General features: G+C 32.8%; 3 protein-coding genes across 5 annotated transcripts; 2 read left to right on the forward strand and 1 right to left on the reverse strand.

Annotated features, from left to right (window-relative positions):
• Positions 1 to 351: 351 nt before the first annotated feature.
• On the reverse strand, positions 352 to 3,193 carry LOC123684397 (conserved oligomeric Golgi complex subunit 8). Its single transcript, XM_045623642.1, has 5 exons — positions 3,005 to 3,193; positions 2,476 to 2,948; positions 2,058 to 2,271; positions 1,835 to 2,001; positions 352 to 1,308 (listed from the first exon to the last, which is right to left on the reverse strand). The coding sequence occupies exons 1-5, from the start codon at positions 3,057 to 3,059 to the stop codon at positions 385 to 387; spliced, it is 1,833 nt and encodes a 610-aa protein (XP_045479598.1). The 5' UTR covers positions 3,060 to 3,193; the 3' UTR covers positions 352 to 384.
• Positions 3,194 to 3,516: 323 nt separating this feature from the next.
• LOC123684558 (vesicle-associated membrane protein 7) lies at positions 3,517 to 5,847 on the forward strand. The gene is made up of 5 exons (XM_045623852.1): positions 3,517 to 3,767; positions 3,820 to 4,023; positions 4,076 to 4,304; positions 4,362 to 4,429; positions 4,774 to 5,847. Exons 2-5 carry the CDS (start codon positions 3,820 to 3,822, stop codon positions 4,927 to 4,929), a joined length of 657 nt encoding a protein of 218 aa, XP_045479808.1. The 5' UTR covers positions 3,517 to 3,767; the 3' UTR covers positions 4,930 to 5,847.
• A 3,068-nt stretch (positions 5,848 to 8,915) lies between these two features.
• LOC123684746 (proton channel OtopLc-like) lies at positions 8,916 to 22,734 on the forward strand. 3 transcript variants are annotated; one of them, XM_045624148.1, is made up of 7 exons: positions 8,916 to 9,441; positions 13,529 to 13,714; positions 13,825 to 13,929; positions 17,490 to 17,713; positions 20,236 to 20,400; positions 20,488 to 20,648; positions 20,701 to 22,734. In XM_045624148.1, the coding sequence occupies exons 1-7, from the start codon at positions 9,242 to 9,244 to the stop codon at positions 21,868 to 21,870; spliced, it is 2,211 nt and encodes a 736-aa protein (XP_045480104.1). In that variant the 5' UTR covers positions 8,916 to 9,241; the 3' UTR covers positions 21,871 to 22,734. The 3 variants fall into 3 exon arrangements, with proteins under 3 accessions (XP_045480104.1, XP_045480105.1, XP_045480106.1); XM_045624149.1 differs by having other exon boundaries at positions 20,704 to 22,734; XM_045624150.1 differs by lacking the exon at positions 8,916 to 9,441 and adding an exon at positions 11,840 to 11,950.
• The last annotated feature ends 1,469 nt before the right edge of the window (positions 22,735 to 24,203 follow it).

Consider the following 24,203-nt stretch of genomic DNA (forward strand, 5'->3'; position numbering starts at 1 on the left):
CATTTTCAATTTTAATCTCAACCAATTGCTATAGTAAGAATGTAATGAATAAAAGTAGTTTTTGTAATTAAATACTATCAAGCAATGAAAAGATCTTACTATTGATTGATTCATATCAAAATCATCTTCACGAAAAAAACGTAGAATCAATAAAAAAAACAAACCGTTTTATATGTCTAAAAAATTACATTTGGTGACCTCTTTAATTATAATTTTTTGGTTCCTATTATTTTGAGAAATATTCATGCGAATTGAAAATATCCACTTTGTATGTGCTCAATAAACATCACTGAATAATATGAGATCAAATATGTCAAATAGTCTTTTATTTTGTTCAATAAAAAGACAATCTATGTGAAATATTTTATTTCAAATCGAACAATATTAAAGTTTATTTTCTACATTTTTTACAAACATATCATTGATATTTTCTTTCTGTAATGAATTTTCTGTAACTGGTTCATCTACAGATTCAATTTTTTCAGTATTATCATATTCAACCATGCTATCTTCAACATCAGATTTTTCGATTTTTGAATATTCAATATCAGATTTGATGTTTTTAGAATCGTCTATATCTGAGTTTTTATTTTTTGTCTCTATTGTGAAATTTGTTTCAATCCTAATAGGTAACAGATGTTTTATTGAATCAATAATATAGGTTTTATCTAAAAACGAAATTGCTTCCTTTTGTAAAATTTGGAGGTTGATTCCTAGATGAGAGGCAGTGTTTGTTGGAGGATAAATAATATGCAAACATTTTTGAAGAAATGGAATCAAATCATCTGCAAATGCCATACAAAGTCTAGTGAAAGCATCTTTAGATCCTGAAGAGAAAGCTTGTTGTTCTTGACTATAAAGAGCTAGGATAAATTTGGAAATCGAATGCAAAGAGTCTTGGAGCACTCTAGTAATATTATCGATGAGCGAAATTGGTGCGCACAATTTCAATTTATTGAAAGCAGTCAAAATGTTATTCAGATATTCAGCTAAAGGGTAAAATTCTAGTAAACTATCTGGTGGCTGAAGAGGATCTTCTATTTTTGTTTTCCATGGTACATTCGGATGATTTTTATTTATCAGTGTGAATTTCTCAATGTTGAGTTCAAAATTATGAGTTGCTTTACAAACCATATCCTGAAAATCATTTCCAATTCTCTTTGTAAAAATGGGAACTAAAAGTGGTCGAAAATCACATCCTACTTTGCTGAAGGAGAGACCAAAGTACATACATTGACCAATTACAGAATCAATGGACGAAACTCCCCTATTCAAATCCTCTTCCAAAGAGAAAAGAAATTCATGAATCTGAAAATAGAGAATACAAAATGAATCCATACGTAACAAACTTATTTATTTATTGAAAGTTATAAGTACTCTACAAATAAAAATTAGTAATAACCAAACCTAACCTTTTTTGCAGCTTTTTTAACCTGACTTGATACACTCTCCAATTATAAATTGAACACTTGAAATACACTATGAATAACACTCAATTTTATCCTTTTCATGATCACTTTAGGGTTATGAAGTAGTTGAAGGTATAACTTATTTTTACTCTCTATAGTCTTTATTAGCTTGTCGTTAACAACCTAAGATATCTCGCAGTTTTATATCTCAAATACTTCTTTCTCATATCATATAAACATGTCCTCAATTAAAGCTACCATATATTTAATAAATTTAAAAAAAAATGGCAGACTACAGTTCTAAAAATCACAGATTTTTCTGAATACGCTCAATCATTAGTTGGATCTCAGCCCTATTTTTGTTAGCCTTAGGGAGATATAAAAAAGTTACTTTGAATAATATAAGGAAATTATAAATCTCTTACCTTTTCACCTATCCATGAAAAAAAAATCACATTTGGATTCACATGATTGTTCTTCAAAACTTCTATTGGAGTTTGATCTTCATCATTGAAAATAGCTCTGTATTGTGTTATGATATTGAATAAGTTTACTCTAGTTACCTCGATAACTTTATTCAAATGATGATTAACTGCAATGTGGAATTATATTTTTTTTTTCATAAAATATTATATATGTATTTTTTACCGTCATTAGTAGGAATAGTTTTAAGGCAGTTTTGTAGATAATAGTTTCTAGTTTGTAAAAATTTTAAACGCAACTCAGTTTCTGAGAAAACATCCATTCGTCGAAGATGTCCCACAATTTGTAAGCATTTTGATAGTGTTAATTCTTGACGAAGTTGACTTAATAGTTGGTGCAACATTGAATACCACGCTTTCTCAACATCTTCCATAACATTCTGGAAATAATTATTATTTCATAGTCTTGGTATTGACTTCTCTAAAATTGACCATGAAAAATATTAAATTTATGAGAACAATGAAATCAATTTCTGAAGAAGTTTTCAGATTCCAATACAAATCAAAAGTGCATTCAATGAAAAAGTGTTCATGTCTTTCAAATTATAATATTCATCTTAGGGATTAATTCATGGAGTAGTTACCTTGAAAATATGAATATCTGGGTGTTTTGAATATAATTTTCTAACATAACTCGTTAGCTCCAAAGCATCATCATATAAACCATCATCAATAAAAGAATGCATTAACTGTGGTAATTCTAAGATTGCTAACAACTGAGCATTTTTAGTGAGAGTGAGAGAATTCAATTTTCTCAAGGAATTAATTCCACTACTTTCTTCAGCAAATTTCTGATATTTTAGCTCAAAGTTGGGTAAATCTTTCAACAAATCATTTAGCTTATCATCTATTGCATTGAACTTAATGAACATTTTCCTTGAACATTCTGCAGTTTCAATAAAAGTTTTATAATTTGAAACTGCTAGATCTTGAGTATGTTCAACTATAGATGTCTGTTCATGTTGTAAATCAGTAACTTCTTTGAGAAGATCTTCAACCTTAAGTCCACCGAGTTTTATAACATATTCATCCAATTTAACATTATACTTCCAATCCTCTGAATAGAAATATGATTAGTGAAAAAATAAACAAATGATTATTTATTATTCAAACCTGGAAAACCACTAGGAAATATTAATTCCAACAAGGTTTTATTTTCCGAAGCCATTTCAAAATATTGAGGCAGAGGTTCTCTCTGAAGTCTGGATTTAAGGCGATCGAATTATGAATTTTGAAGATTCATAACTTTTTGATAGAAGAAATAACACGTAAAATTGTCAATTTGTAATTATTTATAATTATTTGAACTACAGACTACAGTACATTGGTGCACTAGAACTAATAGATCAGAGTTACAGAAATCATAGACACTTTTCAATTATATAGACTGGAAGCACAGAATATTAAAAAATTTCAACAATTGTAGTTGACAAAAAGTCCTTATTAACCTATTCTTCACTTCACTTAAAATAATTTTTCTCTTAATGGTTCCAAAAAAATACTCAATGTCCAAAAAATACCTTTCAAATTTTTTTTTTTATACTTTGAATTTGATATAATATTTTTGACTTGCTAATAATGAAGTAGATCAAATATATTTAGACCATTGCGTCTTACGATAATGAGAAACAAATAAATTTGATACTGACGTTTAGTTCTTTATGTGAAATCTGAAATCCTACAAGATATATTCAATAATACAATTACAAGTTAACAATTATATCAAAGAGTAGATAAGTTCACTCTGTGATCGTATAATAATTTTTACTAATATCTTCATTGCTTAAATACTTTGTATACGTCTAGGTTTTATCATTTCCGTATCAAAATAGTAGAATTTGTGTATTTGTAACTGTGGTGTTATGATATTTTGAAGGTAAGCTATAATTTCAGCTCAAAGAAAAAATAATTGATTTTTTTTATTTTAGATGCCTCTTCTATACTGTGTAGTTGCAAGAGGACCAAATGTCCTGACAAAATATGCTTGTTGTGCTGGTAACTTCTCAGAAGTTACAGAACAGATTATTTCAAGAATACCTCCTCATGACGATAAACTTACTTATTCACACGGAAGTTATTTATTTCACTATATTTGTGAAAATCAAGTTATTTATATGTGTGTTACGGATGATGTATGTTTTTTTTTAATATTCTATAATATGTCCTTTATCAATCATTTTTTAGGACTTTGAAAGATCCAGGGCTTTCCTATTTCTGAATGAAATTAAAAGAAGATTCACATCCGCTTATAATGGAAATATCGAGAATGCCTTACCATATGCTATGAATACAGAATTTTCTAGAGTTTTAGCTAATGAAATGAAACATTATTCAGAGTCAACTGATATTGATAACATATCAAAAATACATGGGGAATTGGATGAATTGAAGAATATAATGGTGAAAAATATTGGTAAGTTCCCTTTGAAAATTACATAATTGTAAATTTATCAATAATATTTTGTTATAGGTAATGTTGCGATGAGAGGAGAAAGGCTGGAATTATTAGTGAATAAGGCAGACAATTTGAATGCAGGTGTAAGTATCATTAAATAATTTTGGGCCTTCTGCATGAAAAATTTTTTGGTGATTCCTTAAATATCTCTTTCATTATCCTCATCTACATATTTAGATAGTCCATATCATAATTTTCGGGATAATTTTCAATTATACTGGGTTTTAAAAAGTTTCTTTTGGTTATTAGTTTCAATTTTGGTTTAATGTTTTGAGCATTGTATTCTATTCATCAAAAATTAGAAATATTATAGAATTTTCAATGATGCTCTATAAATAAAATCATTTCAAATTAGTATAAAAAAAAAGTAATTTTTTTAATTTAATGGTGTAAAAATTTTAGTGATAAATGCATATATTTTTTCCAGAGTGTTTCTTTTAGAACAACCAGCAGAAATTTGGCTAGACAGATGTTTTGGAAAAATGTTAAGATATATTGCATTATTGGCCTTGTTATTACTGTTTTTATATACTTTGTAATATCACTTTCTTGTCATGATTTCCTTTGGAGAGGTTGTTTTTGAAAGTAATCAATTCTTTACATTTACATACAAAAGTTGGGTACCCTGAAATTCAAAGTTGTGTATAAAAATTTTTATTTAATTGAAGGAAGTACCTACCTAGCTATCATATGAATATAATAATATACAGAATGTGATAATATCTGATATTTAAAAATGATATAATTTTACCTTTCATTAATTTTGAATAAATTTGAGAACTATTTTGAAGAGTATAATGTATGGTTGAATTTCTGTGATGGGGTATTGATTGGAGCTTTTCATATAATGAATATGTTGGTGAAACACATAACTTTTTACTTATTTAAATGAAAAAAATGTGTTAATTTTAATCAATCACACATATTCTATAGCACTAAATTAAAAACAGTATATTTCATGTGATTGAAAAAGTAAATATGTTTAAACTTGATTCTGAAATCATGTTGTTTAGAACAAATTTCAACTTTTTAATGCAACTAAACCAAAAACTCAAATTCTCTCTTATCATTAGGTGAATTCTGACTAAACAATTTATTACAGACATATTTTGAAATTTCTCAAATACTTTTATCAGTAAATAATATTAGTACCTAATTAAAAACATCACCATTTTATTTTTCAATACCTAATGAATTGTAAGGTTAAGGAAGCTGATACCAATGTTCTCAAGTAATTTCATTGGAAGTTAATTATCATGTATTGAAAAGAATTATATGATCTGAGTGAATAATAGAAATATATCTACCTATGAAATAAACATTTGCAAACAATAAATAATTGTTTGCAAATGCTTTACCAGAGCTTTAAGATATAGTTCTGGACCTTTGCTATTCATCAGTTCCCTTATCATCAATGAAGATATTGTATTGAAATGTTATTCCTAGAATCAAGGGTTATTATTACATCTTTTACTAATAAAATTGATATTACATTTCTTTACATGTTGTTTTTATTGATCTTTTGATTTTAATTGAAAGCACATAAACTTGTTTTGGAGTGACAGTATTTCCTCTCAGAAAAACATTGAAAAGTTGACTTAAATTTGCATAAGAATCCTAATTCCTTTTTTTCAATTTGACTTAGTTATATCACAATAAGAATATCCAGAGACCGATAAAAACTAATATTCAATGTGGTATTATTGCTTTGTGTTGTGATTTCCTCTGCATATTTCGGTTGCATTTGGACAATAATTTTTGCTTAAGCAAAACAAAACGCCTAATTACATGCATTTTAGTTAGCTGCGACTCTCGGCATGGCATAGGTATATAGTGTTACATTTTACCATGTTCATTAATTATCCACATTAATGAAGTTCAAACAGAACTAAACCAATAGAAAAATTCAGCGTAAACCAGTGGCGTATTTACATATTAGCCGCCTGTAGGCTCTTCAACCTATGCCGGATCTGAATTTTGATATCTTAGTTCACAATCATATCAGTTACATTTCCTATCAATAAAATTCTAACTTTTTTGTTTTGTTCTTCCTCATCCCGGTTTCATCAACTTATATAGGTACATATATGTATTTCGATTTTTGTTAAATATTAAAATTTTTCTCCAATTTTCGAAATTCGTTCTGTGTGTTTATTATAATTTTTTTTTAGTTCTGTATATCAAAATAAAAAAATTTTTAGGCTCCCTTAAAAATTGTCGCCCTAGGCTGCATCCTACTCATCAGCCTGCCGGTAAATCCGCCACTGTTGCAAACTGCTACAACCCAAATGATGTTGTTATGATGAATGACGATAACAAGTTGTGACAACTGGCTCTATTAGAAAGTCACGTAATCTGGACTGTCTAATAACAAAGAAAAAATTATTCACTTCGGAATTTGTAGAATCGTAAACAATAAAAAGTATCTGCTATCTAGAACTAGAACTTTTCTTGAGCTTAATAAAAACCAAACGAATAAAATTTAATACGAAGTCCATACGTTAATGGCTGCGTTCAGCGGACACAACAATTGTAAAACAGTTGGAAGAATTTTCGCTGAACGGATCTGATCAGATGAGCACATACTCAACATGTTTAGTGAGCGGACGCCATTTTTCTGAGCGACTATGAATTACGCTCACACGTTGTGAAAACTTTCAAAACAGAGGTTTTAGAGGTTAGGTATTTTCTAACTGTTCAGAAAACCGCTCTCTGATCATTTTAGGATCAGTGAGCGATCAGTGATCAGATTTGCAACTGCTCTTTCCGCTGAATTTTATTTATTTTATTTTATTGTATTTATTCTCTTGGCTTTCGATTTCGAACAATGAATATTGAATAAACAAAACAACTGAATTGTCATGTCATATGTGGCGCAGATTCATAATTTTCGAGCGGTATCACAGCCGTCGCTAGATAAACTGCCGTCCTAGGCAGAGACCCAATTTGCCTCCCTAACTGCAGGCGGAAAAGAAATAGCAGGGTTTTTTCACGCACTGTGTGAGAAAGTGACTCTTTTTGACTTGAAATGCGTATGGAAAAAGAGTTACGCTTATGGAAAAAAATTACTTAGGTACATTAACTTAATTTGAAGTTCCCAAATTCTAAGGTGAATTGAAAAAGTAACAGAAGGATACCTTACACTCAGCAGTTTGCATATGCAATAAAAACGATTAAAAATATTGTGGTATGAAATGAGAACACTTCTTATATTTCTTTAGAATGATAATAGAAATAGAATCAACATTCTGATTGGAGAAGTGAAAATAACAATTATTCCTGAAAAGTAATAAAATTCGATGAAGTTTATCAAAGAGAACGCCGACAACCCTGATGAGTGCATGAGTTTTTGCGTCAATGATTCAGGAAAAGTATTATGAGGAGGATTGAGCTTCATCTGAGATATTTATGAGTATAATGCTGCAGCTGTTTTTTGATGTTAAAATTGTGTTTATTCCTTGCTGTTGTTTTTGACTGAATTATATTCTCATTCGATAATTTCCATATATGGGATTTTTGTTGATCAAGCGTGAAATGCTGCCCCTGAATGGACTAGTTTAGTGATGTTGATAATATTATATTTGACACGATAGAATTAAAATATAGAGGAAAACCGATAAATCAGTGAAAACATTTTGAAAATCCATCAATAAATGACTGAGAATTAGATTATTTGAATTTACGTATTTTAGCGCGGAACGTCTTTGGTCTCCGACTCGTCTGTGACGTCATGCCACTTGCATGTGATCGCTACATCATAAATTACGTTTAAATACTTAGCCGCGCCAAGGCTCTCCGCCGTTTGTAGTTGTAGTAGTTGTACAGTGTAGTTTAAACTCGAGTTTTGTTTTTATGTCACCATAATGGAAGAAGGCTTCGTGAAAGGACAAAGTTATTTTTACTCAATAACTTATTTTAAACTAACTTACACCTTAGTATTTTTATTATCAGAAATAGACAGCTAGTACTGATAGGTATTTACATCAAAATGATCTTCACACACATATGAAGTAGTTTTAGGTCCAATTAAGTCACGCCTCATTAATTTGCACCACTTCTTCCTTTGATTCATGTCATTTGGTACATGAAAAAACAATTTATTGGGGTTTTTAATTGTCGTGCTTGCACACATAGGCACAATACTATATTTGTAGGATTTTTTTTTATTTCAGCCATCGTGTAATGAAACAAAAAACGACACGAACGGCACAAGTGATTGTACACCAATGAATTCGTAAGCACTCTGCGAATACCAGTCGCCTCGTGTAAGTGGCGTGACGTCACACACTAGACGCTGCGTATTATGAAATTATTCTTCCAAGCGCAACTTCAAAGTCCCATAACCTTTTCATTTCTAGAGATATTTCAATGATTCTTCCACATTTTTGTTTCATTTTACTTAAATTTTTAGAATTGATCCTTAACAAAAAAATGAAAACTAGTCCATTGTGGCTCCCTAGCCGACCTCCTTCCTACCTTTCCTAAACCCCTAACGACGGCCCTGTCCTGTAATGAAATCAGTCCAACCCTGGCGCCGAAGGAATCAGAAAGGGGACGATAGGAATGAATGAATCCACAACCCATCAGAGTGCACATGCTCTAGGTGCTGTGCTGCTGCAGAGAAAAACGTCCGTGCGTACTATACCCAATTTTCATCGAACACTATCGCGTTTATTGTTCGAAAAAAACGGTGTTGTGATGTGCTGAAACCCCCTTTTCAAAATGAGACACTATTTACGAAAACTCCTGGCTATATTGACCGGATCGCCGTCCGAATATTCAAGGTTGGGTTCGACGAAGAAAACGAAAATTTCAAGGGTTGTTAACGTGTTTACGAAGAAAAAGAGTGAGGTGTTTTGAAGATGGCCGCAAAGTCTTGAATTAAGATTCGCATTATGGGGGATGATAGTTCACCGGATCTGAGCCTGAAGCTGAGAAGGGGTTCTAGCGATTCCAGGGACTCGTTCTACTTGGATTTGGACAAAGGAATTGATTCGGATATCGAGGAGGTGGCAACAACATCAGCAGCCGATGGGGGTGATGTTACTGCTACCCCAACAATTACTGGGGGGTTGAGTATTTTACAGGAAACTAGGTAATTTCGATGTTGATTGAAAGGAGTGGATTTTTCAATCCATTCGTTTATTATATTCTGAATGTATAAAAGAAAGAAGAATATAAATTTTAACACAATGGTTGGTTGTCTTTCCACCTCAGAGAATATTAATTTAACTACAATTCTTTATAAAAATCATAAGTTTTCATATGATTAACATTACTGTGATACAAGATTTGAACTGGATTTTCAATCAGAAAATCACAAAATGAGTGGTTAGCGTAATAGATCGAACATCTCCAAGTTGGGAGATGAAAACAATAACCTCTAGAAGCTGTTGTTTTTATGCATTTATTGCAAACTGCAAGACCGTAGACTTGGGCTCTAGAAAAATATTGCGGAGTTTGTGACCAATAATGGCAGAATAATATAATTTATACACGGTGTTTCTAAATTGGAGGTACTTATAAGAAAATGGGGGATTCCTTGGATAATTTCAAGAAAGATAGTTCTATTATTATGGGCCAGCAAACGCTTTGTTTTCAAGGTAGGGGAGAGTTGGATAATACCGAGCCCCTAAGGAGTTGGACCTATAATTAGGAAAGTATTTGATAGTGAAAGAAACAAAATTGAGTAATTAGTAGGACATTTATTCAGGTACACATACCGCATAACAAAAACTTCTAAAATTCAAACAAAAAGTTTTATTGTCAATTTACAACAAAAAGTAAAGGCGCGGTATTGTCAAACTGGTTTGATAATATCGTGTCCAGGTTTGACAAAATCGTGCCCACATTATGAGTAAGTAATAGAAGTACCTAATAATACCAGTACTCCACCAAAAAGAAGTTCTGGAGGAAAGATAAATTATCACCCTGTAGATTTGTATTCAAAATGAGCATATCACAAGATTATAACTTTAAATTGAAATTTTCATGCCAAATTTAGGTTAAATATCTTGTGAAGAGAAGGTGCTATCAGAAAAACATTTAAAAAAAATCAAACTTTAACACTCTTTATCTCGAAAACAGCGTTTGCGAGCAAATGTTTTCTTCATTTAAGGTTCTTCCTCGATAACTCTTAAAGTATTCATTTTAGGTTTAGGGTTTGCTGAGTAACCACTAACCACCACTATTTTTGTACGTGAAATCGACTGAAATAATAAAAAATATAAGTTCTAATTTGAAAATCTTGAATTTTGATGAATTTGAGTTGCCCAAGATTATGCCTTTTTTATGAACACCCTGTAATTCTTGGTCCAAGCCGCAAATAGTCTTATAATACTACGTATTTGCAGAATCGAAAAAGAAAAACATTTTTCCGAAAAAAGGTTTTTCTGTCGAAAAATTCAAAAAAATGTGAGAGCTCATCGTCTTCATTCTGCGTAGCTAGACTCGATATTTTTGTAGAGTATGATACATGTTGAATTCGTAAATTTTTCTTTATCACTCCATAAGGAGAATCCATAAAGTGTCCATAAGAAAAATAATTCGAGGTATCTTGGGAACCATTGGAGATATTTTGGATCTGTTCACACCAACACACTCATCCCTAAATAAGCAATTTTTAGTAATTTAAGCCAACTGCTCTAACGGTTTTCGATATCCCTTTAGTGTCCCTCTAAATAGTTCAAATCTAACTCTGTATAGAAGAACGATCATCAGCTGTTATTGTGGAAAGGATGCTATGGTGGTAAATTTATATATGTTCAGAAAACTACGAAGTCGAAACTTGTTGAAAATTTTCATGAGAGTTCTCTTCATCTTATTTTTCAGAGAACAAGTCGAAATTGTCAATAATTGGGACATATACCTTATCTCAGTAAATGTTAGATTTAGAAAATTCCAATCTGTCTAGCAGTGATCTAGTCGGGTAATCCATTTGACGTTTTATCTACGGATGCAGTAGGCATCTTAAGAGATTTTTAGGTCGATATTGGATTTCTCCAAACACATTCCAGGGTCGAGTTACAATATACGATTCTACGACCTAGGTTTCTAGGTCTAGACCTTGGAGACCACAGTAGTCTAGACACTTGATTGATCTCCAAGTGTGCAATTGGCGCATGAATCAATGAGCGCTCAAAAGCTCTTGACTTCAAGTCGGAGCTTTCTAAATTTTTTTTGTCCAAATTATCATATTTTATGAAATTAGTGTTAATGATGCTTAACCAATCAGTTGTTACTTATTGGTATTTACCTACATTCAATCTTGAACCCTTTCGATACAATATTGAAAAAGCAAAAACCTAGAAATACTTCAATTAAGCACGAATATCTACTAAAGGGGACGATATTCCATCTTCATAACCATTAGTTGATTACAAATTCACCATTGCTGAATTAAAGTTGCTCGGACTGCATGACATTAATAGCATTGATTTAGTTTAATAAGATAATAAGCAAAAGTCCGTTGAGTTTCGAACACCCTTCTACAATGCAATTCCATGACGGCATATTCGGTAGTTGGTTGGTTTATAAAACAGAGTCTGTAATGTTGTAACTAAGTTTTAATCCGCCGTTCTATTCTGTTCGTTAAAATTCAAGGTGTGAGTAAGTTATAAAAATTGTTTTGATTTGAACTGATACATAGGTACTTGGTAGAGTGATGACTGATTCGATATTGATGAGAACATTTGTTACAATTAGTTATATTCTGTGTTAGTTATATTGAATTGCAATATTAAAAATAAGAAAAGCCTTGATGTCAAGTCGGGAGCTTTTGATCGTTTGTTAATTTTTATGCCAAGTGTCTTGTAGTCTACAGAACAGTTTACCTGGTGATTTTTTGAAGTTGAATCAGTGAGAAATCTCGAAAAAGGTATATCTCATTGAAAAATGTTTCGAATAAAAGGTTGAAGCTTTTGAGCGGGATGTCTCTCCATTCAATTCCCCCTTGTGGGGGTACGGGGGTCAATTTTACAATTTCAAATGAGAACTTCTGTTTTTGTATGCAGATTTTTTTTATTTTACGGCAAAAAAATACAAAAGTTTTGTACGAACAATTTTTCACGATGGCTCTGTATTCGAGTTTGAATTTTTTTTTGAATTAATCATTGTGGATAATTATAACAATTAAATATGGTCATTTATAACAATTGAATATGGTCATTTTTCACCACTTAGTATACTCGTTATCAATAACAAATAGACAAACTATGAAAATAATTAATTGTGTTTGGAAATTTTTTATTCAAATTGAAAATTAAGAACCCATTCTCAATGATCAATTGCTACACAGCTGTTCTCTTGGATATTCTCTTGAGTAATATGGATTTTTCATCCCCTATGGAATGCTTGAAATGGGCTAGTTGAAGTACCTAACACAAGTACACCTGTCATTATTTATATCTTTACTTTTGAAACCTCTATACATGGTGAACACCAAAAAACTGTTAGCCGTTATTCTGTGATGAGAATTGAGGTGGGTATTTGGTATAAAATTTTGTGAAAAACCTCCGCTCAGAAAAGTTACACCCTTCAGAAGATTAACACAACAATCGTTTTTCTTTTTATTTTCCATGTTTATTGACCTAAAGACATGAAACTTTTTAAATATTTTTTGTCAATAAAATTACACATTTCTAAATATTCTCAACCCTGATGTATGATTAGAAAGGGTTAATATAGTCAACCCCTAAAATATTTTTTGTTACAATTTTTTTTGGATGAAAATTTTCCTTTTGGAAAATCATGGCTGAAAAGCACAATTTATTAACTAACATTTTTACCTCCACAAGTTTTTTCGAAAAATTGAGCTTTTACGAGAAAAAAATAAATGTATTGCAAGCTCATGTTAAATAGCATTTTATTGAACAAGAGCCAACCAAATTCACTCTACTAGGCTAAGGCTTTTACAACTTAAACAATAGTGAACAAACAATGAACAAAAACCTGTCATAATATTTATTGAAATTTTTTTTTGTTAATCTTCTAAGGAGTGTAACTTTTCCGGGGGGAGGTTTTTCAAAAATTTTTATACCAAATACCCACCTTAATTTTTATCACAGAACCACCCCTTACGTTTTTCCAGAGTTATTCAGGAACACCCTGTCTAATTTCTTTTAATTATTAGAAAGAAGCATACTTAGTAGCATGAATATCATCATATATGTTCATTTTTACAGTTGGCCAACTATTCCACCCCAGAACATGAGTGGAGGAAGTAAGAGCACCGCTGAAGAGCCCCACATGACTTCAATGGCTTCTCCTTCTGGTATTATTGCTTCAGCAGAGTCCTTCAGCCACCCCTCATACCCAGCACAGTTTGACAAGCATAGCGTCAAGGTTCAGATCCATTCTTCAACAACGAAGTGAGTGCACTTTTTTTACCGAGATCACCTACGTATTCTCTCGGAAACATCCACTTAGCTTGATTAGTCAAGATCCAGAATATACAGTTGATTTCATCTCCATCTTGCAGGGTTGAACCATTGGCTGTTACTCCGTTGAATCTCTACACCCCCTACAATTTGAACAGGAGGCTGTCAAGGGTTGAAAAACAGAACGAGTGGCGGCAACTTGGAACGTAAGTGTATATTCAAGTCAAGCTGAAATTAGTATACCCATATCATCTGGAAAAAACGGCAAATATTGTTCTTTTGTGAAATATCATATATTAAACCTTCGAGGTTTGAACTCTAGATGTATTTATAAATTAGGTACCTACTAGTGGATTCAGTAGACGTGGTACTGCCAAATATTTCAGCTTTCGTTTTGAATTGATCAATTTGAGGATTAATTTCGAAAATATAGATAGGTTTCCACCAAAAATGTCAAATTAAAGGACTTCCATTCCGAAAAAATTGAAGTTGCCCCTTTGAATTCAGAAATCCGTTGCAAGAAGTGAAATGAATGTTCTTGGTAATTTCGAAAAGGGTAACTTGCATCTATTTTTGGAAGAGTAATCATTTTTTTTATATTTGATATCTCAGAATCTAATCCATCCAATTTGATTGAATCTTAGTGAGTATATAAAGCTCATCGATTAAATGAGTTATCCATCATTATTTTTTTAAGAAAATTTCAGCTATAGGTATGCCATACCTTGGGTAAAAACTCAACGGTTCATGAGTTGAAGGTATTCTTACGAAAAAAAAATGGTGGCGACGAGGACTCACATTTTTTTTTAAATATTTCTGCGGAAAAAGTTTTTTTCGAGAAAATCATGATTAGTTTCCGATTAACGTCTAATAGGCCATCGCGGTGAATCACCGATGATCTACCGACAATGTAGATCAATGGAATACGTAGATAATTAGATATACACTCAATGCGGATCTACCTACGAGGTAGATTTATGGGCACCTTACATACATCCCATACATCTACCTACAAGGATCAATGTTGTCCATAGATCTACCTACAAGGTATATATCTATGTGCAACATTGATCTACCTACAAGATAGATCTATGGGCAACATTGATCTACCTACAAGGTAAATCTATGAACTTTATTGATATATGGGATATATTGATCTACCTACAAGGTAGATCTATGGGCTTACTACTATATTATACTATTATAATTAATTTCAGACATAATCCAATTTTCCTAATTGGTTAATAATGATTTTCATCGATTTATTATAATAGCATAAACTGAGGGGGGATTTTTACTGCAATCCAATAAAAGATGAATGTATGCTGTATCCATCAATTGGATATGTTATTTCATTCCCTCAATACTATCGTTCAAAAAAAGAGATAAATGTTGAAGTATTCGGTCATTCTATGTTTTTATGGAATTGAAGGCTTCACTTTAGATTTTTGTTAAGAATACTGAATTGAGTATGTACATTGAAGCAAAAATCTACATGCAAAATATCGTGAACAAACTAATTGAATTACCCTGACAAAGTTCTTTTCATTCTCTGTATAACGGATAGTGATTCAGGATTCAAGAATATTTTAGCTCTGTAGAGAATGTCGAAAAATATCATAATCTCAATTCTCATGTTTCAAATAGTTCCAGAAAAGTCTAATAGTCACACGAATTTAAGACATCTTGTCTCTGTATTTGAACTGATGCTCTAGAATCTCAAAGTGAAATAAAAGCAAAATTTGTTTCCTACAGTGAACAAATTATTTGATAGTTTTTCAACACATGTTTTCTCATCCGAAGTGTTATAATGATGTTTTTGGAATTTATTATCCATTCGGAACTATTTGGACGTAAGGTATGTGGTTTTTAGAATAAAAATAAATGGAATAATTTGTGGTAGTTGACAAACGTTGACTAAATGGCTGTTTTTATCTAGATCACTTTCAACATCTCTGGCGGTCTATCGATCAGTTGTCCCCTCTAAGAGTAGGCCGTTTACGACTTCCATTTCTGACAAATACGGAAAATTGGGAAGAGGGAAATTTAATACTATGCCCTGCCAAGTCTCCAGAATTTCAATGATAAGTTACATTTTTCGAGTTATACCATATTGTTAGGAATGCTGCAATATTCTCTGAGAAGATCCATGAATTGGTATCATTTTCACATGTATTTATTGGCTATCAATATCCAACGTACCTATACAAATACAACAATGTTCCAATAACTTCCCTATTGACCCTATTTGTTATACTTTTTATGTGGTAATTTGTGTCATTGAATAAATCTAACAATCAGAACAGATTTTCTGGAATCGACGTCAGTTCACGCTGCCAAAACTCTTGTATGTCATCTATTGACTGAACATTTGCCTCGAAGTAGAATTTGGAAAGATCTGGCGAATATTATGGTTATTCGGGTTTTTTTACCACATATCGTGGGGCAAGTGATACAACTTTTGTCTTGTTATATTTCAAGTGAATTCAACAGAATTCACAACTAATGCATGCATTCTAACGAAACATTTTTCAGGAGATAAAGCAAGAATTTCGTAAGTTTCTAAAATAATTTTGCCATACATAAATTCTGGAATTTTTTTCAGCAAAATACCAAGTTTCCAATCATACTAATTCTTATTTAACATCTAATACAGCATAGCTTTGCTTTTTTTCATACATATCATATCCTTTTCAAATGAAAATAATCCAAAATTTAAATCAAACTTTGTCAACGTAGAAAAAATTAACGAAAAATGAAGTAAGGTGAGGAATTTTTCAAGAAACGCAAGAACTCAAACGTCTCGGAAACTGTTGATTTTCGTTTATCAATAAATATGGCTCAATCGACAGTAAATGAGTGACTAACTAACACGTCCTTCAAGATTCACATCTAATTTGGAAACACTCCGTATATTGTGATAAAATGCTCAGATCACATTCTAATTCTTCGCTCTTTAAACAGACATCAAGAGGTGCTCATTGATTCTATAAACCTTGTAAATTCAGCTCCAGACGGTTTGACTGTTTAGCAAGGATCCATAATCCGTTTAAATCAGGTTTACGATTTTGAATTTCGATCAATTTTTAGATTCAATAATAAATTCACTATTTGACTATTCACCAAAATATTATATAAGGAGTGGAAGGTTATATTTTTTTTCTATTTGAAGATTTTGACGTATAGGCTGCGATTGCTGACATACCACTCTTGCAGCAACGAATATTTCTACAATGCTTAGCTTATGTAGGTAAAGTATATCCAAAGCCACTTGAACTAGTCCATAAAAACGCTTGGCCATAGATGTCCCTTTGAAGTGAATACCGCGAACTGCTGAATAACAGGGTTTATTTGAAAGTATTGTTAGGCAATTAATTCACTGGCCCCAAAGGAATTTTTGGATACGTATACAACCCTTGTATAACCGCAATAGTCAGCTTCCTCCAAGTGACTTTGGATATTTATTTATTTTTTTTGAGATTCTTTTTTGTTGATTTTTCAAGAGGTTTAAACAATTTGAATAAACTCCACCCCAAGCAATTATACCATAAATAATCACACTTTGAAACAATGCATTATAACAATAATTATCTCATGCAAGTAGTAGTTCAGAAACAATCTGTTTTCATTATGAAATTTTGCTATAGTTTTTGAACGATCCTTGATAAATTTGGCGCCTTTTGAAATATTTTCCTTGGGGGGATATTCAGTATAAAATTTTGTTGCCAAAAACTTCAGTTAACAAAATTCTAACTTCATTTTCCAGAGACGCCCTAACAACAACACTGTCAGCCCTGTACGGAAAGTTGCTGGTGGTTATGGGAACAGCTTTCCCGATGGCTGAAGTAATTTCCACTTACGTCCCCCCCTCCTTCTACGAAGCCTACTACATATATCTTTACTGCGGAAGTATGCTCTTTCTGTTTTACATGTCCTGCGTCATCCTCAGGGAGAAAAGGAAACGGAAGGAGGAGGAGATGAAGGAAAAAGGTGAGTGAGAGCGTGTACAAATGAGGCAATTAGCGGCGTCCTGTGCAGGTACTAGGGAAAGCCCCTGAGTTATTAGGATTCGCGTATTGCTGGGGTGAAAAATTAGCTTTATATTGTTGGGATGAGAGTATTGTTCTGGAGGTTCTTTTATTCTGATGGTACAAAAGAATCAACATGTTTGTTCGAGATTAAAATAATAGGCAAACAAGAAAGAACAGGGGAAGCACTGACGTGAAGCCAGAACTGTATATAATTCCGCAATATGGCCCCATTTTAATTTTAATCATACACATATCTTCAAGTTCCTATTTAATATTACATATTTCGTGGAAAATAATTTGTCCACTAAGCTACATAGGCGTATAACTTTACTTCCGCCGTTTTTTTCCGAAATTCGCGGCTTTATTGTAAAAAACTGATTTGAAGTATTCTCCATCGCTGCTCACTACTTTCTCCCATCTTTCGGATAGCGTACGAATCCCGCGTTGAAAAACCTGGTCATTTTTTGAAGTGATCCACGAATCGACCCAATTTTTACTTCTTCATAAGATCGGAAGTGCTAGTCAGTGCCATTGATCGAAACAAGTGATAGTTCGAGGGAGCAACGCCTAGAGAATACGGCGGGTGGGGTAGGACTATTTCGACGTTTCCAAGTATGTTTTGACCACTTCCGCAACATGGGAGTCAAGCATTGTCATGCTGTACAATCACTTTATCATGTATCTCGTTGTATTGCGGCCGTTTGTCTTTCCAAGTTTCAATGCTCGGCTCAAACGTATTGATTTCACAACTCATAATACACTACGCCGAGCTGGTCCCACCAAATACTGAGTATGATTTTGGAACCGTGAATATTCGGTTTGACTGTTGACGTAGAAGCATGGCCGGGATACCCTCATAATTTTCTGCGCTTGGGATTATCGTAATAAACTCATTTTTCGTCTCTAGTCACAAAGCGATGCAGAAATCCTTTCCATCTTTACCTTGCCATCAAGCTATTCAAAGCAAACAAACGCCGTTCAATATTTCTCGGCTTCAACTCGTAGGTACGGCACCCAATTTCCTTGTTTCTGAATCATTCCCATGACATTCAGGCGTTTTAAAATGGCGTGTTGCGTCACTCCCAATGATTCTGCAAATTCTTGTTGTGTTTGATACGAGTCTTGATCAAGTAATGACTCCAATTCTGCAACTTTGAAAAATGGCAGAATATGGCACTGGTCTTCGTCGTCCAAAATCACCGTTTTTTAAGCGTTGAAACCACTCTTGGAATGTTCTTTCACTAATATCGGCCCCACCATGGGTATTTAATTATTATTATTATAAAAAGGTACTGAGATAAGGCCATATGGCCTATAAATCGCATACAATAAAAAACACCTTAGGAGATGAATGTAAAAAACAAAAAAAAAAAAACATTCTAAGCAAAATGCATTCGAGAATTCAATAAAAGCTGGAAATGTTATATAACTTTTGAACAAAGGAAATTATTTCAATTGTTTTTTCGCTACTTTATTGATCTTCATTGATCGCTAAGGTTTTAAATTTTTTAGGGGTATTTATCTTCTTTTTTATTAATTATATGACTAGGCGAAAAACTTATCTGCTCATCTGTTTTGCTCCACAATGAATATTGAATGCGAAAGAATATATTAGTATTCTTTTTAAATGACACACTATCCAGCAAGTCCTGCCATCAACTTGGAGGTCTTTCCCGGTATTTCATAAGGATGCGTCTTGAACATTTTCTAGCAAAGCTGTGCTTGGATTCTTCGTATTCAGTTGCAATCTTCGATTTCGAAGACCCAGTTAAAGGTTTTCATTGCACATGTGAAACAGGAGCCAGAACCTTGGGAACCTGTGATCATATCGCAAGTATTTTATGGTTTCTGATATACCTACGCGAGTCATCGACTGAACACGGAGTAGGTATCCTAGTAAAGCTTTCTTTAAAATATTTGGGATGCCTTACGAAACACATTGCAAAACCCTTAGGTTGATGGCAATAATAAATGATCAAAAATAAGGAGCAAAGTTATCCATATCAACTTCGTAGCCGATGATACTGGCTGAATCCTGTTTGTGCTCTGAAACAGGACTTGCTGAATAGTGTGCCATTTAAGAATGCTGTTATTATATTATTTTGCCTCTTAAATTCCAATGGAAATAATAAACTAATAATGAAAATAAAACATTGTATGAACAAAAGAGCTAAGCAGATTCCTTTCTCCTCTAGTCATGGAGCTCGTAAGTAAAGACGATAAATTCTCCTAAAAAATTGGAAAAAACCTTAGCGATCAATGAAGAATAGCCATCTCTCCATGATATAATAGGTTATCCGACTGAAAACAAACCCCTTCTTTCGGTCTGAAGCAAAAATGATATACGTGTAATCGAAGAAATTAAAGACTAGAAGTAAAAAGAAATTGAGCTTTTGAATTTAATTATACAACCATAATTATGCTACCATTTTTCAAGAACTCATAGACGTTTCTATCGAACTAATAGGAACTTTATTTCAGAAACTACGAAGGATTGCGAGAGTACTATTTCAGGAGAAGAATCAGATGAAGCCAGTGGAGAATCTTTGAGTACTGTATCTTATAGACATCGAAAAACATCTTCGCCTATCGAAGATCCCAAACAGCATCACTATGGAAGTTTTTATCTTCGAATGGGGGCTGTCGGTAAGAAAAGATTTTTTGTTCAAGGATATCTTTGTTGTTGCCATTCTTATTAAGTTATGAATAATCTCCTGATTAATCTTTTTCCAGCTTTCGGCATCGGGAGCATGATTTATTCTGGGTTGGAATTTGGACAATATTTCGAATTAGAAAGTAACACCAAATGCCACAATATTTTCATAGCACTCACGCCTATAACCAGAATGGCGTTTATTTTTATACAGATGTATTTTATATTCCTGAACAACGAAGTGAGTATTAACTAGGGAACTGTGAAATTATAATTATCAATATTATTTTCAGCAGATGGGGTTTTGCAAAAGCAAAGTGATGGCAAAATTCGGCCTTATGCACATGATTGGTACAAATCTATCCGTCTGGCTCAATGTGCTCGTTCAAGAAACCAAACACGAAATTTTAACCTTCTACAATCCCGAAAATAACTCTCTGAGGATATCCCACAGGATACCCTACAAAAGCGATATACTTCTGGGTCTTCCAGCGGTGAGGATAGATCATTCTCCTGAAGTTCACGGCCATCATATCGTAACTAGAGGGTTGAAAGGTCCTCATCATTTATACGAATGTAGGAGAACTAACATCATTGGATCCTTAGTTCAAGATGCGTCCCCGTTTTTGTTCCCTTGCACTATAGAATACAGTTTGATATGTGCTGCCATTTTGTACGTGATGTGGAGGAATATTTCGAAGCTTCCCGTTCTTGGATCGGCAGCTAAAGCAAAAGAAGAAGCGCTGACCTCGTACAAGAAGAGTCCGCATCATTACTCTGTGGACTGCGCGAGAGCCCACAAGGGTCTGTTCGTGGGTATACTGTTGTTAGTCTTAACCATTATATCTCTCATATTGTTTTTCGTTTTGATATCACGGCCTGAGTTTGTTGGTTTGGCTGTGGTCGAAGTTAACATCTGTGAATTGACAATATACGGTTTGACAACTTTTGCGTCACTTATAGGCATGTGGCAGGTGCGCCAACTGAAATATGATGGAAGCAAAAATTTGCACTTGGATAATATACTACTGGTCGGTGCTCAAACTGGTATGTTTATATACAGTACGTTCACGATAATTGGCGGACAGTTCACGATACAGCGGAATACGGTGTTGGTTCTAGTGACCGCACTAACATCACTGTTGCAAACCACATGTCAAACGATATTCATCCTGGACGCATCCAGAAGAACGTGCGCGACCTCCGAACAGATAAAGAAGAAGCCTGGAAGACAGATTGTTACTTTTCTTTTAGTGACGAATTTGGCGATGTGGGCTATAAATACTCTGGAGAAATCTAGGGCTGAGTCTCATCCTATTCAGTTGCATTTTTACGGACTCTGGGCTTGGACCATAATAACTCATGCGGCAATGCCTCTAGCTATTTTTTACAGGTTCCATTCGACTGTGTGCTTATGCGAAATTTGGAAGAGAGCGTACAAAATGAAACCCACATATATGTGAGATAAATGTGATTGTTTGATAAGTGATTATTTTGACGAAAAATAATAATTTTCACTTGAAGTTTCCGGACAAATTTCTTGTTTCCATATGCCGACATCCCATTACTTCAGTGAGGCAAGGCAAGTTTGAAAAAGAAGAAAAGTAAAGATTGCACAAAAATTAGGAAACATTAAATTCTCTATTTTTGACAAAATCTCTCGTGAGCCATTGGTTATGTTCAGTTTTTATGGATTATATTACATATTATAACTGTGCAAAATTTATTTATAATCTCGCCATTATGATGTTATATTTCAAACACTTATGAGAAGGATTGAACTCTTGAAGTCAGAAGTAGCTATTAACTTCCTGGAGAAGAAGTTTCATATTTTATGTAAGCAATCACCATCTCAGACCTGTGAAACCAGAAGACTGAAAATATTTTTTACTGTAAAAAATGTGTTGAAGTTAAATTTGATACTTATTTTAATTTTTTCTTTAATATTTATTTACGAAAGGAAAACAGAAAATATAAAATATTATTGTGAAAAATATTTCACACAGAAGAAATGAATAGTGTGACCTGGATATTTACTTTAATTTTTGAAAATCACTTCAGTGAACCTATTTTACAGAAACAGCGATTTTTTTTTGAGCTCTCATCTCAATAATTTCATGGATAATTACATAAACTTTGAAATTATTCAAGAATTTCATTCAGAAAAATTTGTGATTAATATTGATAATACGAATTTAATAGTCTTTTAGATCTACTAGTTTTTAATATGGTCAGAATCACTCAAGTTGAATATTAATGTTGATTTCAATTAAGTATTTTCCAATAATTAATTAGGGTGCTCCATGGGCTCCCACATTTCAAGGGGTCTTAAGTATTGAATGTATTGAATGTATTGAATTTCCAGCCAAAAAGGTTTTTAAAATGTGGTGTTTCGAAAATAATTTTGTCCAAATGATCCTCTCGACGAGCAATACGTATATTGAATTTTTCATAGTTTGTTTGAAAGGTGGGAGTTAGATGTAGAGCACACTTTACCAAAATTGAAAAAAAAATTGGAGAAAGTGACCATTTGCATAAGCGCAGTGTCAAAATATCAATTTCAGTGGAATGGTATTATTGCCAATGTCCAGTACGCATTAGTCCAAGTAAGTCTATCTAATATTTAATTGAACTGTTTTTTATACTCAATATATTTCTGGAGAGGTTTTAACATGTGTCAAAAAGATGTTATGACTATGTCAGAACGAAAGCTCAGTTTATATAATAGCCACATACCTGCTCTTTTGCTCAAATTCGTCAATGTTCAATGTATTTACCCGCAATTTGTACCTGTATAACCAAAAATTCTCAGGAAAAATATTTATCTTTACCTTTATGTATACTGGGAACAATAGTATTAATAACAGAAATATCAGTGAAACATATACCTATCATTATGTCTTAGGCTGAAATTTAAATGTATATACATATTATATTTTCGAATTTTTATATAATATGTACTTTGATCTGATTAAATGAAAACTTACAGGGACTGCATCTGACACGAATTTATGTCCAAATTGAACAAGAATTTTTATCAAATACATTTTTAAACCTTATAGGTACAAAGTGGGAATGCATGTGTCATTACAATGAATTTGTTGCTAATATCCAGTAGAATGCGAAAAAATTGATTTTCAACTGATGGAAAAATCAACGTAATTCAGGAAAAAATCATAAAATTTTAAGAAGATGGTTTTTCATCAGTTGAAAATCAATTTATCACTTATCTATATGGATAAGTGTCAGTGAATTTTTGTTGATATGCATTAGAATATGAAAAAATTGATTTTGAACTGATGAAAAAAAACCGAAGTCCTAAATTTTCAAGATATTTTCCTGAAAGACTTTATTTTTCATCAGTTGAAAATCAACTTTTTTATTCTAAAATGCATATCAGCAACAAATTCTATGTACTGACACATGCGTTCCCACTTTATATCTATAAGGTTCGCAAATGTATTTGATAAAAATTATTTGTTCAATTTGGACATAAATTCTTGTCAGATGCAGTCCCAGTAAGCCTTTTAGCTGATGGATTGTGGACTCAGGTCAGTGGCGACGGTATAGGGGGCCCAGGACCACCACCATCCCTCCCCCTCCTAAAATTCTGACACCCCCCTGAAATTTGACATACTAAGGGTAAAATAATTACAAGATTAGGAGAACCTGTAATTTCGATTTACTTTGCCCCCCCCCAAAAAAATCTGGCCACCCCTTGGTCACCCCTGTTTCTAAGAGCTGGCGTCGCCACTGACTCAGGTGCTATAAATTGAATTTGTTGATTGAAAAATGG

Source organism: Harmonia axyridis, chromosome 7, assembly GCF_914767665.1.
Source record: "Harmonia axyridis chromosome 7, icHarAxyr1.1, whole genome shotgun sequence".
Taxonomy (NCBI): domain Eukaryota; kingdom Metazoa; phylum Arthropoda; class Insecta; order Coleoptera; family Coccinellidae; genus Harmonia; species Harmonia axyridis.

What these genes read in the sequence shown, in the direction of transcription:
- LOC123684397 (XM_045623642.1), bottom strand. Translation starts at nt 3,059, where the DNA reads ATGGCTTCGGAAAATAAAACCTTGTTGGAATTAATATTTCCTAGTGGT. An exon ending in ATTTCCTAGTGGTTTTCCAG is followed by an intron (nt 2,949 to 3,004) that starts GTTTGAATAATA and finishes ATTTCTATTCAG; the next exon opens with AGGATTGGAAGTATAATGTT. An exon ending in AACTATTCCTACTAATGACG is followed by an intron (nt 2,002 to 2,057) that starts GTAAAAAATACA and finishes TCCACATTGCAG; the next exon opens with TTAATCATCATTTGAATAAA.
- LOC123684558 (XM_045623852.1), top strand. Translation starts at nt 3,820, where the DNA reads ATGCCTCTTCTATACTGTGTAGTTGCAAGAGGACCAAATGTCCTGACA. An exon ending in TATAATGGTGAAAAATATTG is followed by an intron (nt 4,305 to 4,361) that starts GTAAGTTCCCTT and finishes ATTTTGTTATAG; the next exon opens with GTAATGTTGCGATGAGAGGA. An exon ending in CAGACAATTTGAATGCAGGT is followed by an intron (nt 4,430 to 4,773) that starts GTAAGTATCATT and finishes TATTTTTTCCAG; the next exon opens with AGTGTTTCTTTTAGAACAAC.
- LOC123684746 (XM_045624148.1), top strand. Translation starts at nt 9,242, where the DNA reads ATGGGGGATGATAGTTCACCGGATCTGAGCCTGAAGCTGAGAAGGGGT. An exon ending in GGAGGAGATGAAGGAAAAAG is followed by an intron (nt 17,714 to 20,235) that starts GTGAGTGAGAGC and finishes ACTTTATTTCAG; the next exon opens with AAACTACGAAGGATTGCGAG. An exon ending in TCTTCGAATGGGGGCTGTCG is followed by an intron (nt 20,401 to 20,487) that starts GTAAGAAAAGAT and finishes ATCTTTTTCCAG; the next exon opens with CTTTCGGCATCGGGAGCATG.